Source organism: Bombus huntii, chromosome 13 (genome assembly GCF_024542735.1).
Source record: "Bombus huntii isolate Logan2020A chromosome 13, iyBomHunt1.1, whole genome shotgun sequence".
NCBI lineage: Eukaryota > Metazoa > Arthropoda > Insecta > Hymenoptera > Apidae > Bombus > Bombus huntii.
The window spans coordinates 5,117,087-5,133,802 of NC_066250.1; the positions used below are offsets into that span (position 1 = coordinate 5,117,087).

General features: G+C 37.9%; 1 protein-coding gene across 9 annotated transcripts in view; it reads left to right on the forward strand.

Annotated features, from left to right (window-relative positions):
* Positions 1 to 16,716, forward strand: part of LOC126872262 (5-hydroxytryptamine receptor-like) — a 158,351-nt gene that overhangs the window by 105,444 nt on the left and 36,191 nt on the right. For all 9 annotated transcript variants that reach the window (XM_050631976.1, XM_050631977.1, XM_050631981.1 and 6 more), the window contains one exon: positions 6,829 to 7,264. In XM_050631976.1, the coding sequence (XP_050487933.1) occupies positions 7,147 to 7,264 (118 nt within the window). In that variant the 5' untranslated portion in view covers positions 6,829 to 7,146. The remainder of the gene's footprint in view (positions 1 to 6,828; positions 7,265 to 16,716) is intronic.

Consider the following 16,716-nt stretch of genomic DNA (forward strand, 5'->3'; position numbering starts at 1 on the left):
CTGTTTGTTCGCGAGATTATACTCGCTAATGGTCCTTGGTATTCGTTATACGAGACGTTTTAAGAATCCGGATGATCAAGAGATATAACCGGTACAAATATCAGGATTATTTCTGTTGTAAAGTTCCACTGCAAAGGCGAGCGAATCTTATCGTACGAAAAGCACACAAAAAAACGCCTGGGAAAATCCATTTCTATGATGACGCAGTATCTTTTCATTTCAAGAAAGCTTGCGTCCGTTCGCAATAATAGGGTTTGAGAGTGTTGCCTGGTAGATTCTTGCGTATCCTCAACGTAGGAGGAACGATTCTCTTCTCCTTTTAATTACCTTCTTGCGCAATTTCATTAGGAACATTCAGATATATACCGGACCACGACAGTGTTTGAATACTTACCATAGATAATTTTTATGTATACAGTATGTATAATGGAATTTCATTTGCGAGTAATGAGACACAATTATGAGACAGAAACTAATGAGATACACTAATGAGACGCAATTTAATTAACGTATACAGAAATTACGAGACATTTATTGCAAACATATATTCAACAAAACTTACGTGCACACAATTATGAATTGTATTAAATAATATTACAGCATTGCATAACATAAATAGGTATCTTAAACCCATTAGAAATATTAAATACGAATATTAAAGTTTATCAATATAATTGATAATTAACTGTTTAAACACTTTCGTGATTTCTATGAAATGTACACTTGTATCAAATATTTTGTAGCTTCTGTATGTATTTTTAAATTCGTTTCCACCTGTACTAATATGCTCATGACAGTCGAATCTCATAACAATGCTAATGAAATTTCAAAACGTTTCGTATAACACGCGTATGATATATTCATAAAAGATGTATACAAACGAGCCTGTGTAGTCGTCGAATGACACAGTGAAACTTGGGAATGGAATCGCGATTCGTCTCTTCTTCGTTTAATTTCACATCTCGTGAGAATTATTACACGATTTAAGGATCCAACGGGTGCGTACACCTTTATTGCGTTCGTACGGGAATGAAAAATTACGCGTTTCCTGCTACACGAAATGAAAACCCGCCCCCAATACGAGTGCCGCGTTTCATTCGCTAAAAACACAGCGGCAACTGGCTGATTCATATTTTATTCATGGGACGCGCAACCGGTACAGTTCCCTTCCGATTTCTCGCGAGCCGCTCTCTTGTTTCGTTCCCGGGGGTCTTTCCCGTGGAAAGGGATGGCAATATTGCGGCCAGTTGTAATGTTTCGCGACAATGACGTTACCCTAGTGCTGCACCGGTGTTTTAGAGGGCCGGATTTTCCACTATTTCATAAGTCAAATCGAATGGCGCCCGGTGAAAATTGGGAAAATGGGTTCGATGGTTTTAATGGCTTCAATGGATTTGGAAAAAAACATTTCCTGTGTTACATATGGAGAAAGGCTCTGACCATTAAAAAATGTATTAACTTTTCAAATGAGTATATATCGTAAAAGTAAAGAATCGTTTCTAGTGTCATTTTCGTTTTTTATACGAAGTTATTGTGCCTACGTTTTCTTTTTTTAAATTATTATCTTAAATGCGTAAGTTTTAAAATATATAGAAATTAACAAGCGAATTAGTCATTTGAAACAGCAGTCGCTATTTTTTTTTTTTTTCGTGGAATCTATAAATATAAATCGAAAAATATAAATTCCGTTTATAGATATGAAATGTAATAATCATTGTACCACAATTTCGGATACACGTTGCAGTATTTCGTTATGATGATTATGAGAAACAAAATTATTACGATTTGATGTGCCCGCAGTTTTGTAATTAAAGTACATCCTATGGAAAGTGGGATAGCTTCTGGTACACCTGGTCCATAGATTCGATCAGAAAATTAATTTTCTAATATATAGTAGAATTGTATTATACACGAGGAATTTTAATGTGAAATAATATTCTGTGAACAGGATTCAACCTGTCAAATACTCTTATTTGACGTGTTGTGTCAAAGCGGCCAGTTACTAGAGTTACTCGAGATTATCGCGGACTCACGCGCTGGAATTAAACCGGGAAAATTTCGCAAAATCCAGATTAAGGCGTTACGTGGGACCGCGATTTTCTAGTTTCTCATTTAATTAAAACTTGCGCCTCGGCGGTGAGGATGCAGCGGGGTGGAGAATTTGTTATTCCGGCTGTTCAAGAGAGTGGAAAATAAAGTTTCATCGTTTATGACCGGTTCCTTCGGATAACGAACATACCCAAGCTCGCGGCTATTAACGCGATTACTTTCACTGACCCGATACATTGACCAAGAGTTCTTACATTAATCTGTATTAGCCTACAACCGTGCATCCGACGTTTTGCTTAATTAGAAGCAGTTTGGACGAAGAAGAAGAAGAACGTTTAGCGTGATATACTGACTGAAGTTTCGCCATGCTGCTCGCAGAACAATTAAAGGATCATTTTCTCTATCATTTTGTGTTTTTATTTCCATTACTAATATCTCTATATTTCTTTTTAATATTGGGTTAATGCACATGAAGTTTCTTTTATTGAAATAAAAATGTAGCCGCATGTAGTTTCTTTAACAGTTCTATCCTATTTAATGAAAATAATTTTTATGGTACATGACCAGACTGTTAGTATCTGTACAAATACATTTTCCTTTAAATATTTTTCTATATTTTTTATGAACATACGAGGTTTCGTTTCTTCAAATAAATATTTAACCACATACGTATAGTCTCTCTAGTTGAACTTCGAACAAAATAATTTTTATGATTAGACTGTTGATAATCGTGCAAATTCATATTGTGAGGGACATAATTAACAAGATAAGACTCGAGAAGATATCTAGTATATATTATTACGAGCACTACATTTTAGAACGTTTTATATAATTTTTGTCTTCATCCCCATTAACGTGTAACAAATTCATGCTTCAAGACCGATGGTTTAACTCGAACCATTTCTTTAGAAAGTGACATTTTAATGTATAGAAACCACTATCCGGTTACGTGTACGTTTCTATCACACCCTGAACACTTGGGTGGCGTCTAGACAGGCACACCATGACATGGAATTGATTTACAGACAAGCCCGTTAGTTTGAACCGTAGCGTTCTCCGGTCGAGCCCGACGGCTCGGTTAACTCGGTATTTCCAAATTAACTTAACTTCTGCAGCCTTAATTACGTTTCTTGGCCTGGCCAACTTTGTTAGCGTGTCGCTGCCCATATTGTTTAGCTGTGCCGCCGCTGGCTTCCATTAGCCTCATGTAACTAACTTCCCTCCTCTTCTGAGGACTTTCCGCTTACAGAAGCTTACGAGATCCGCGGATTACTGGCTCAGCTCTTAGCCGGCTTTCGAAGGCCACTCGAAGCCGCTTAGAAACATCCTCATCCTCCCCTAAATCCTGAACGATTTCTAATTCGACCGAACTTCCCTCAATAGAGTGGACAATTTAAAGATTGCCACAGCTAAACGGAGAGAAAGAAGAAAGAAAGAACGTTGAAAAATGCATAGAATGCGCGTAACATGCAAATTTATACGATATATCGAAAATACATAGTACTCGTTGTAATATTTAAAGCGAGGGAACGAATCTCCATTTAGATTACATTTCTCTAGTTTGTAGAAGTATGAATTTCCAACGGATCCGCTGTCTAGTAACGATCTTTTGATTGTAATTGTCGGAATCATACACAATTCTCGGCTACGTTTATGTAGCAATAAAATGAATTTTATCGTGAACATTGATGAAAGTTTACAACTTTGAGATAACAGTTGGAAAGTAAAGTGATCGAAGTTCGGGATAAGGTTAATTTTATTTGTGAAATTTCGTACTCTTATAAATCCTCGAAATAATTTCTATCATTTAAATGAAATTTGTTGTTGCAAAATCGCCGCAGATTATATAGTACATGTTTTTCATTTTAATTCTTCTCCAAAGATTAATCGTTCAATCATCGATCCTTGTCAGGAAGTAATTCATCTTCGTTTCAAGATTCTCCGACGTTTTAATCATGAAACATAACACGTCTGTTATAATTTGAACTTTGACGAAATTGGTAGAAGTGTAGTTCGGAGTAATATGGTTACAATATCGATTAATCGACGTTTCAATGGTAATTCCACGCGAGCAGTTGATTAATCCCCCATCTGACAATTTTACGATCATTACGCGATTCAATAACGAAAAAAATGATCGTTCACGCGACGACGACGTTCATTTCCGTTAGTGGATTCGGCTCGTTACAGACAGAGGCAGCTCTCAAGCCGATAGCTCGCGGGATAAACTAATTAATACTTGGCTCCTAGAGTTGAGCTGCTACTTTATTCGATTAACGACATTGTCGAAACAATGGTGCAATTAATGCTCCGCCCGATGGAACAACGGCACGTTATACGACGTTCGATTCGTCGAGGAAACAAGGGGAACCTTTGTTTCATCACGTACCACGGAAACTTCACTCTATACACGTGAGACACGTAGAAACGAAAAACATATTGAGCAAGATGCGTTTCCGCGGAAATATAATTTGTTGAGGGGATACTGAACGCGTTATGGAACGATATATAGAGAAGGAGAGATCTTTACTTTGAAAAAACTGGTACAAATGATCCCTGCCAGGTTTGTTGAAACGCTGCTGGTCGTTAAAGGGGAGCCGTGGTCATTAATGGCGCAGGACGAAGTCAGGAAAGTTAGAGGAAACTTCTCGACGCTGTTCCCCGTAAAATTGATGCGGGGAAATGGACGCCAACCATTTGATGAATTTCTTCGGAACGAATTTTAATTGAAATTACTTTTTCGCAGCGTTCATTACGCGCTGCGGATCGCGATAGTATTAGTTACGAATAGCGCGCGCGCGTTAAAAAATTATTTCTCCAGCAGAATTTCGACATCGCTTGCACAATTTATGGTATATGGCTGTTTCGTTGCGTTATTTTAATCGGAACGTCACTGATTATTACGGGCGCTGGCGTGGTGGTTAATTCGCCGCTTTGGTACGGATGAAAATGAGAGAAAAGGAAAAAGTGGAAGGAAGGATGAACAAAGGCGAAGAAAGGCAAAATAAGGGAGGAGCAAGGGTAGAGAAGGAAGAATGGGAGGCATGATGAAGAAAAAGGAGGAGAGAACAAAGAAAGGAGGGAAGAGGATTGCAGATTTTTTGGGAATCGTAGTACGCAGGCGAGTTAATAACGGAAGAAGGAAAGAAAGGGAGGAAAAGAAAGGGAATCTGTAAAGAAAGAAAGGAAAATTGTGAGGAGAATGGGAAGAAAAGGAAGGTAAAAATGTAAAAAGGATAGAGAATGTAAGAAAGGAAAACCGGATAGAGAAATATCAATAATCGAGACATACCAGCGAGAAAAATGAAGGAAATAAAAAAGAGAAAATCGGGAGAATTGAGACCGGTGAGAAAGAAGGAAAAGTGTAAGAAAGAGGGAAAATAGATGAATTTGCATCGGTAAAAAAACGAACAGCAAAACGTGTCAACGCGTATTAAAGTAAAATGGAAATAACGAAGGGAAATAGCGAAGCGACGTTTCTCGCGCGGCGAATCGCCATAAAATTTATTTAATAACCCGCGAAAGTGGCTGTTTTATCTGGCGCATCTTTACGAGTACTTCTCTTCGTTCTCCTTCACCTTTTCTTACACCCCTTTTTAACTTTTTAATGGTCTCGAAGGAGTGGAAATTTCTTGACCTGAAACGATCCTCTTCCTCTCGTTTTGTACTCGCCTGGTGTCTCTCCAGTATCATCGATGTCACTTTGACCGGCGGTTAATTCGCAACGAAACTCGCGATGGAATTTTTCTGCGTGCAGTCCGACTACCAAATGGACGATGGATATCTGATGAAGTATTTAAAAGTGTCATCGCGCGGACACGGATCTATGAAACGGTAATTCACGGACCTGTCAATTTGATTCCGCGCAACAATTGAATCTAGACAGCGAGCCAGAATCGTTTCACTAGCTCCAGAGTTAATGAAACGTGTCTATCGAAAAATTAAATATAGCGCACGTGACCTCGGCAAGCAATTTTATGATGCTCGTTCATCGTGGACACACACCTCTTTGCCTCTCGTTCTTTTTTCTCTTTTTTTATTTTTCACTCCTCTATACTCTCTCCCTTTACCTCGTTTCTCTTTTGCCCATATTTATAACCGAACACGGTCTGCACCGGCAGTCAGCGTTTCAATTCCAATAATTGTCGATCGATTACTCCAATTTCGTTACTTCTGCGTACCACCGTGAAGGTGATACTACTCGTTCATTTCTTTCGATCGTTTTTCCCAAAGAGACTTCGTCTGAATAACGTGACTAATTCGATAAAAAAATAGATCCGCGTATGTATATTCAGTGAGCGGAAAGAAATTTGTAGTAGCGTAATTCTGAGCGATTGTGAAAGATTCGTGTGAAGCGACAGCGAACCGAGTGAATTTAGAATAACGTGCAGCTTAATACACGAGAAATTATAGGGCTTATGAGAAAGAAGTACGAGACTTTTCTAGAATATTCTGCTTTTTTATTACAAATGCCAACGCTTATGTAAAAAATTCACTGACATGAAATTCTCTGCATTTCCAATATTTAAATTGTATTAGTTAGAAGCGAAAGAAAGGTACAGCTTCCATATTCATAGGTGTAAAATTTTATTACTGCAGATACTAATTGATGGTTTTGTAGCACGTTTGAAAAAGCGATTTGATTTTGATCGATTCTCAGCTGGCTTACACAATTTATTCCAGTAAACCATAGTAAAACCTCTTCAATCTTCTTCCATCTGTTTTTCAAATTGATACACCAATTCTACCAATTAAAATTCATTTCTTTCTCTGTTGCAGAGCTCACCTCCGACTCGAAGGAAAAGACTTTAAGTCGTTGGGCAAGATTGTGACCGTTGTCCGCGAAAAATGGATAACGGTGAAAATTCTGCGCGACGAATGAGGATATTAGCCGACGACATTCGTATTACAATTTCAACAAACAGACACTAACTTGGCGAACTCGAAGAAGTCGACTAGCCAAGATCGCCTTGAATAGAAGATTCATATCTCGCGGATCTCCTCGTACCGGTGGACCATGGTACGCTATTTAAGGAGATGATAGCCGACATACATTGAAGAGCCTGCTGGAACTGAGAGGATTATATCTCGTACGTCATGGAGGAACACGTAAACCAGACTGCGAACTCGTCCACCGACGGGTTGGCGTTCACCGATGCCTCGATCATCCTCACGACTATGGTCCTTGGTCTCCTGATATCCGTCACCATTATTGGTAAGTTCTGCTTCTACTCTTGGATTCGACGCTTCGACCAAGAAATTTGATAAGTTGTTAAAAATGATCGGGGAAAGTTTTATTTGTTTCGTGGCCTCATTTATTGGCGAACTTCCAACTGGAAAAGTAAAAGCTGTTGAACGCAGGACGAGTCTCGAAGTAGGTGTGTACGTGTGTGTGTGTGTGTGTGTGTGTGTGCAGGGTGACACATTAAAAAGTATCGAGCATAGACGGGGCAACTTATTGACGATCTGATGGTCCAGTTCGCTCGGGTGTTCGATATTAATCTATCGCTGCGAATATTTTGGAAAGTACGTTCGGTAGAAGGAAATGGTTTTTGGAGTTGCTGGAGATTGAGAGAAACTTCGTAAGTGTTATATATAGAAACGAGTATACGTGTAAATAGGGAAAGTTTTTATACCGAATTCAATTCAATTTACGCTGCTCACCAAAAACGTAGCAACATTTTATATACGAAATCGCATCAAGGTGTTGCAATTTTTTTGTCGAACAGTGTATTAGTGGTATTATTACTCCACTTATTTTGTTTAGTTTGTAATTATTACCAGAAGATTGGAAACTATTGTATATTTATAGTATTTCAAAGTAGGTACAACGACTACAAAATTATACCGATTATTGACTCACCCTATATTTACGGCATTTACGTGTTAATTGGGTCTAAGCGTAGTAAATCTGATATCATTTGGTAGTACCTTTGTAGTATCTCAATTGATACTATGGAAATGTCAAATGCATTAACTCCATTGACTGCCACGTGAATTTTATATATTTCTGGCATCCGCAACAGATTTAAACGTACTATATCACACAGTTGAAATTTTGCAGGATATATTGTATTTTGCGTAATTCTGTCTGACAATGCTATCCAAGTCACTCATACTGTTAAACCTCTTTCAATCCATGAAATTTATCGTATTTTAATCATTCTAAAAAAAATGTATTATCGTTGGTTATGTTGACAGTCAGCGTGTTAATTGTTTTTGAATTCCCTTTCACCAGACAGAGAACTGGCAAAATTAACCTTTCGATTAATTTAAATTGCCAAAGCAGGGGCGTTCGAGTGCGTTTGATTATCGGATGCAAATCGACGAAATGGGACATCAATTTTACAAAAACGGCTCAACATATACACGAGTGAGTGGAAACTTCGAATCTGGTTGTCGGTGTCTAATCAATTAATCGTTCTCCTTCCGCTTACTGTACAAGCAGCCTGCACGTGCAAGCTCTGTCTCTCTGTTGGTCGATGTAATGGTGTCTGTTGTTAACGTGTAGTTTCGCGGACGGCGTGAACGGTGCACCACACAAGTACAATGGGAGATTAATCTAAAGCTGACACGTTTCCGCGCCGCGTAATGTATTATCGGGAATGACGAGGGTAACCGTGTGACGCATCCACGCACGCATCTACGCGGATAGAATCGGTCGAAAGACTTGGAAAGTAGCGCACGGAGAGGAAATATCCGTTTCGACGGCGACGAAATGAGCTAGGAGAGCTATCAGGCGCCTCAGAGTTAATGGTTCGATTAGAATTTCATGAGACCTTCGTTCGGCATAGCGAACGCGTGTTTAATGTCTCTGAAAAAAGTGCCAATAAGAATCTATTATTCCTCTCCATAGACCTGTGCATACGATGGTCTCTAACATATTTGCAGAAACATTAATTCCATTTTTAAATGGATACTTGAGTTCTATGTACAGTATGTACAAGCTTACGAAAGTATTCGAACACTCGTAGATATATTTTACGAATGTATTGTACGTGTTAAAGAGATGTTGGAGTTTCATTAGCTGCTGTGGAATTAGACTGGTTAAGCGGTTATATTGGAAAAGTTAGAAACGTGCCTGAAAATGTACGACATGGAAGTTAGGAAATATTTAGTGGAAGAATATATTAAAAATATTTAATATTAATCAATATATTCAGTGGGATCATATTTAATAATTATTATGTATTAAATTATTATATATTAAAGTACCTTAAAACAAACCTTTAAAAAAGGGCAATAAATATCTTGTCATTTCTTCACCGTGGTACTAAAATCATGGCACAAGTAAGGTCAGGGATATTCTATGTGTCAAGATGAAACAACAATCGAGAATAGCAAAATCGCCCCGGGGGCATCAATTTCCAGTTCCTCAAGATCATCTTATGATAAAATTTTAGCGTCCAATGGATTAATCAATATCGAGTCAACGATTGCCATTAAGAGAGATAACCTTTATCCCATCCGCCGTTATAAATTCAAGATGATCGTCCTTCTAGAAAAATAAACGATATGATCTTAAATAATTTAGAGAGTCGAAGAAACTAAGTTATAACGATTATATAGGGAGATAACGATTATATAGGGATTTAGATATCAGACCCTTCTTTTGCGACACAGGAACAGTTCGCTTCATAAACTGGAGATGCGATGCAGATTACTTAATTTCTGGCTGCTTCGAAGACGAATAGAATTTGCAAAATTTAAGACAGCCTCTCCTTGGGATGTGCCATTTCTGAGAATGGCTAACGGGATTCGGGCCATCTTGGAAGGATTGTTAATTACGTTTTTTGCTGACATCGGTAATTTTCTGATAGCATTTCTGCTCTTGATCGAGAAAAGAAGAAAATAGAACGAGGTGTCGAAGGGAATAAGAATTAAAAGGGAATTGTATTGCGCCGAAATGGCATTATCAAAATTGGCCAAATATTGAGAAAAACTGAACCACTGGGCAATTCAGTGGTCAAATTGATCGAGTTGTTTTAAAATTCGCTTTCATTCTGTCTCTCTGCTTCGCCCATCTTTAATGCGATTCGAAACAACCTTTTTCCAATCTGTGAGTCAGTCTTGCACCTTCGAATTCGAACGTCGGGGTCAATACTATGGAAATTTAATTATTGGCTGGACATTGCGAACACTTACGGATTTACGCAGTTTCCAGTTCATCGTGTAAATCGAGCAGCTGTGTGAAAAAAACTCTTTACGAACGTATTACGAATATTGTACAAAGCGTTTTAAATTTTCATTAATTTTAATTAGTTAATTTTCATAAGTGAGATACTACTGCTGAATTGCAAATAAGGAACGTCCGCTTTTGGCGTAGACTTTTTTACATAAAAGCTACAGGATATCTAGTTCGTTGGATAATTGCCAATTTCGTACAGTAACGATCGCGGGGGCATCGGCAATGATGATTGCTTCACCTAAATCTAAAGCGAGCATCGGCGTTACTAACGTGCACGAAGTTATCTACTAGTTCCGATTAATTAATTTCGTTAGCGAATTCCCCTCGCCATTAGTAGATTGTCATTAATCAAATGTTGAACGTAGGGCACGTAATTGAAACACGAGCCGACGATCGATGAATCGCCCAATTTTTGTCCTCATTACCGTGGAAACACCAGAGGAACCTAAAAATTTCATCGCCGGGCTTTGTCTGCCACAAAGTAGAATTTTTCTACTTTCAATCGGCGAATTCAATTGGAGCACGGCTCGCTGGTTTCCTCTAATTCGTGGAGTCGTTTCAAAGGGCGAAATGTTCTTTCGGCCATAATAGCAAAGAAATGACATTAACGTTTTAGTTGGGCGGATCGCAACGTAGCTTATCGTACGTGTCAATAAAAGCTCGTCCTGCTTCTTTAATCCTCCCGCAAATCGTAGAATTTTTGCTGCTTTCAAACGGCAGATTCGATTTCGCCGAGTCAGACACCGATATAGGCAAAATCACGATTTTTCTTTAATACGTATATATATATATATATATATATATATATAGAGAGAGAGAGAGAGAGAGAGAGAGGATGTTCTTTGGAAAGGTAGGATGTCTTTTTCACGTCAAGGATAGCGAGAAGAGACGCTGTCTATATCGACCGCGTCTCCTTTATACGTCTACGATGACCAAATAGAAAGAAGGTAGTTTACTCGTCCAGGATGGTGAATGGCCTATTTAAGCTGTATAGAAAAGGTTCGTAAACCTTTATGCCTCCTCTGTACTACTTTGCCATCCCTTCGCGTAATATTATTCTATACTGAAGGATTCGAGCCTGTATCCGGTATCTTGATGATTCACGAATGTTACTGGTAGTTTCGTTTCGTTTGATGATGATTCGATGAACCATCTGCGTAACTCTTACTCGAGTCGTGGAAGTTGACAGGATTGTTTTACTATCGTCTCCTTCATTTTAGTGTCGAGCCTCCTTTGGATTTGAAGCTTTCGTATTTTATTACATTTTTCTTCTCCTTTATCTACTTCTTCTATAATTACTTTCGTTATCCATTTGTTAGTTTTGGCGATATTCTTTAGGATAGTAATCTTTATATTTTTGGGACTATGGCTACCAATTGTAAGTAGAATATTTTATTTTGTTAATCTTCAATAATACTGGCTGGAACTTTCAGGGATTATTTTATCTCTTTTAACCACTGCAGGCTATTACTTGGAATTGTACTTATTGTTCCTTCTTAATCCTTCCGTTTTCCTGCAGCGTCTTTTTGTGCAGCTTTTTGGAATAGTGGATTAAATTAGAATATTTAGATTTTTCATTTAAAATTCAGAATATTTGGATAAAATTATTAAATAAAATACTTTCATTTAATATAGTACTTTAAATAAGAATTTAATCTACTCAAGCATAAAATATTCTTCACGTATTATCAGGATTCTTAATTCGATAGATATCGTTTCAAAATGATAAATTTTTATTTAATCATACAAACGCCTATATCTCATCGCAAAATTCAAAATGTTTTTTAATATTATGGATATACTTAAAATACCAATTAAATCTGATTATAATTTTTTTCTATTGTCTCCAATAGTTCTTGTATAAAACTTTTTTCTTACCATACCGTATTGTCCATTAATTCAAAACGCGTTCCATTATTCATTACTCTACCCCTAATACTAAATGCTTCCATTCTCATCGAAACAGATCTACCTTTCTCATCAATTTCCACGAGCAAGAAGAAGTTCTTGACCAACATCGTATTCTATATATTTTAACATAATTTAACTCGGTCCGAAGGATAACAGTAGCGAAGAAGGAGAGGGACAGTGGACGAAACGAAAGAGGATCGTGTAGGATATGGCGAAAACCCGGGGGAAACTAACGGGGGAAGAATAAGAAAAGTTTCTTTGGAAATATGAGTTGTGGCTAGTTGAATGCAACCACGAAGTAGTTTAATTAGAAGGAACAACGTGTTGGACGTTCGTCGGTCGACCGCAACTTCTTTAGAACTAAAGAAAAAGTTACATGAAATCAATGAGTTGTCTCAGAAAGAATTCGACATTCTCGAGCAGGAAGCATTTGCCGAGAAGTGGAAGATCTTTTTCTGGAACGTTTATTCAAACCGGAGGGGAGAGGGATTGTTCGAGAACCGTCGGCAAGAACAGCGAGAATTCAGCTACTTCAATCTGACTAGCGTGTTCGGGGTTGGAAAGTTGGAACGCGCCAGTGAACGTTCCACGGAGCCGGAAATAAATATGACAGTAAGTTTCCGGCTCGTAGTGCCGGCTAACGCTCGAACGCACATCGCGCACGCCGTTACTCTGCGTCCTGGATATTCACTTTAGCAAAATGTATCGCTGATTCGTGACGAAAATGCTCGTTGATTCTTGTATGAAAAATCTTCACTCAGGTGTTAATACCGTTAATCAGGCAAACCTCGTTTAAAGAATTATTCGTTGATCTTGTTCCGCGAAAATTAACGATTCAACGAAAAGAATATTTATTCTTCCATGTAGATTTTTCTCTTTATATAAGTACGTACACGCTTGTTGTATTTGTAGAAATATTGAACAAATTTAACGAGCAACAGTATCATAATTGGAGACGGTTCCAATTCAAGATTAATTCGTGCATTAATACTTTTAATCAGACAAGCTACGTTTAAAGAAATATTTGTTAATTTTGCTCGCTGAAATATTTCGTTCGAGCTAAAATCGACGATTATTCAACGAAAACGTATTTATGCTTCCGTATTGATTTTATATTTTTTGTTTTAGATGAATGGACAGTTTATTAAAGAGCAGACAGAATGGTATCACGTTTGAAAACCACCTTATTCAAGATTAATTCATACGTTAATACCTTTAACGAAATAAGCTGCGTGTAAAGAAGTATTTGTTGATTTATTCGGTGGAAATTTTCTTTGATATTAAAATCGACAATGACTAAACGAAAACATATTTACATTTCAGTGTCGATATTATATTTGCCTTTTATGAAAGCGGAAAATTTGAATGGCGAACAAAACGGTATCACGGTTGAAAACTACCGTATTCAAGATTAATTCATATATTAATACTCTTAACGAAACAAGCGGTGCATAAAGAAACATTTGTTGATTTATTCGCTGAAAAATGTCATTGAAATTAATTTCGACAATGATTAAACAAAAGAGTATTTACATCTCAGTGTTGCTATTCTATTCTTCCTTTTTAAAAGCGAAAAATTTGACGGACAAACAAAATATACTATCACAGTTTGCAAACTATCTCGTTCAAGGTTGGCAGTGATTTATTCGAATTTCATCAGGCTCATCAAATTATCAAAACCAACTTACAGTTCGTTTATGTTCGAAAACTTGGTTGGTGAAGTTCCGTTATTTACAACCGGTGACGGTAATGCTTGCATTGCTAATGATCGCGTACCAATTGAATCGAATAGCAAAGACGAAGTTTGAGGACGAAGTTCCTATCTGAGCTAATTCGGAGAGCTCGTGCAGTGTGTCAGAAACATCAAATGCGATTAAGCTTGGGTAGAAAAGTACTTCGATTAGCAATGACCAGCGCCTGAGGGGGACGATGTCAGTGTTTGACCGGCATACATATTCATACGTAGACCGAGGCTTCTCCTCCTTTCTCGGAGTTGTCTGACTGTAAATTCTGTTATTAGTACAGTTCGCTGCCTAACTAACGGCCCGTTGAACATTGCCCAGGTATCCATATCTGTGTCGAAATTAGAGTAATTTTACGGACGCTTGGCAACGACCAAAACGCTCCGCGTAATTATGTCACAATTTTCACATGTTGTCACATGACGTGTGATTATTGGCTTTCAAATAACACTTATCAAACCATAATATTAGTCATTGTGCATCGTGATTAAATGTCGCACAATGGAAAATGTCTAAATTGCTCTTATTATTTTGGGAGACCATTTAAGACAGAGGCGGTTGAGACTGTGAAAAAATGACGATTGTTTTTAATTGATAAACGATTATTTCAGACAGCCATTATTGTTTTGTAAAAATTCTTAGACGCTAAAGGCTGTACCAGAACCTATTGCTGAATAATATCAATCGTTTCTGAGCGTATCGCGAGTCCAACGAAACTCTAACGCACCGAGATGTTTATCGTTGATGCGCGGCTCGTTTCGACCATTTACGATGATTACGAGAATAAAAATTAATCGTCGACTAATCAGTCGAATATCAGCTGGATCGCGTAATAACGGAAAATCGTGTCAGTTTTTATTTCAGCCCGACTATTACGTCAATCTTTACACGTGAGTAATCGTCTATCAAAGTGCTTAAATCGTTGATCTAGAGCTATACTGGTTACTCGATGTCCATAAGCTCCGCGTTATTGCCCAATAAATATTGAGTTGGCTACTCAATACTTCATCGTATTGCTAGCGAATAACTACGCCTATGGTAATTGACAGCTATTTTCATTTCGCTCTCCGGGTCCATTAAAATATACTTACTGCTCTTCGTCTAAATTTAAATGACTTTCAACTCCATCCATTCAAAAGCAGAGAATAAAAGTCAAATTTTTCTCAACCCATCAACATTTACCATTCTTTTGGGACAAGTTCGACTTTCATCTTCTTTATTACATGATCATTTCAATTGCACGATTCGCTTGTTGCTCTGCTGTTCTAAGGAATATTCCCTCGGAACAATTACCAGAATGATTACTCAAAAAATAATGATTATAATCGATAAGTTGTTCTCTAGAATGAAATGTTCTTTGAACAGCTCGTTGACAAAATCAAGAGAGCCATGGATTGAATCGCCTTTCTTGTATATAACGTTAGACATGCCGCTCTTATTCCACCTGAATTTGAATGACTTTTGACTCGTGCATCGAACAGGAGAAGATAAAACTCGAATTTCCTCCAGACAATCACCATTTGCCATTCCTTTAGTCAGCTTTCATCCCAGTTTCATCCCCTACCATCACTTCGACTGCGCGATTTCTCGAACGTTCTTTCCACTGTTTTACGATTACCATCTGGAACGTTGAGGTTTTCTCTTCGCTGATCCTGGCGCAATTTTATTTCGTGCCTCATAGTAATAGAATGATGGAGGAGGAGGGGAGGGGAGAAACAGCACGTACTGTAAGAGGTTGGTGAAAGTAGCCGTAAAGTGCAACAGCGGCGTATCGTGAAGAGAAAAGAATTATTTCGCAATAGCAACCGCGTGGATCGAAAACGTTGATGCGTGCAGCCGCGTATCCCGTGGGAGAGAAATTGAATAATTTAAGAAGAATGGCTCTCGACCACAGGTGGTACCGGCTTACGTATTCCACCTGCGTTCGTACAGTTCGCCTTGAAAGCAGAAACACGAACATCCCGCTTAAGCCTGTGTGCATGTTGAGCTTTCGCGTCACGCATCTTGTATTCTCGAGTGAAAGCGGTGTGTCGTCTATTCATTTATAATAAAACGTTGTACTGCGATTAACGACCACGGTTCAATGCTTCTAACGAACGTTGGATACCGTCACGAATTCCTTGTTACAGAAAAGAGCTGTACGAAGCGAAGAGAAGCGTCGTTACGAATGAATGAATGCGGGATAAAAGATGGAAAGTGTATTTCCCTGGTTTATTTAGTAAGACGTAGAGGTTGGAGAGCAATGAGATCAAGAATGAATTCGTGATTGCGAAGAGACCTCTTTCAAACGACTAGTTTTAAGAATGAAACGGTGAAAGCGTGAAATTCTATTGAGCGGAGGTGATTTTTTTGCTCGCAAACGTGAATTAATATTTGAAAATCACTTTAACACTAGAATTATCTGTTCTTCTTTCATTTGGAATTACGCAACGAATTGGTACATGCTATTGATAGAGTTTTGAATCGAAATATGATTATGTGAGTTTTCTAGAAACGAAATTGATCAACTGCAATTATTCAGAGGGCTGTTCATAATTATTTCGCTTTATTTATACATTTCCATGACCGATAACGTGTCTATATAGATCGGGGTTAGGTAGAAACACTTTATTTCATATTCTAAAGGCAAAATGAATGATCGATATCGAGTTCAGCTCGACGTAGAACTACAAACGAGAATAAAGTAAACTATAAACATATAAATGTTTCTTAACAGATGATGTAAATGAATACTTTTATTCCTTAATATACGATAAAAATTAATGTTTTTTAATGTTAAACAAAAAAGTATTATGTGCCCAAGATTTCTCAAGCACGAAAGCTAAT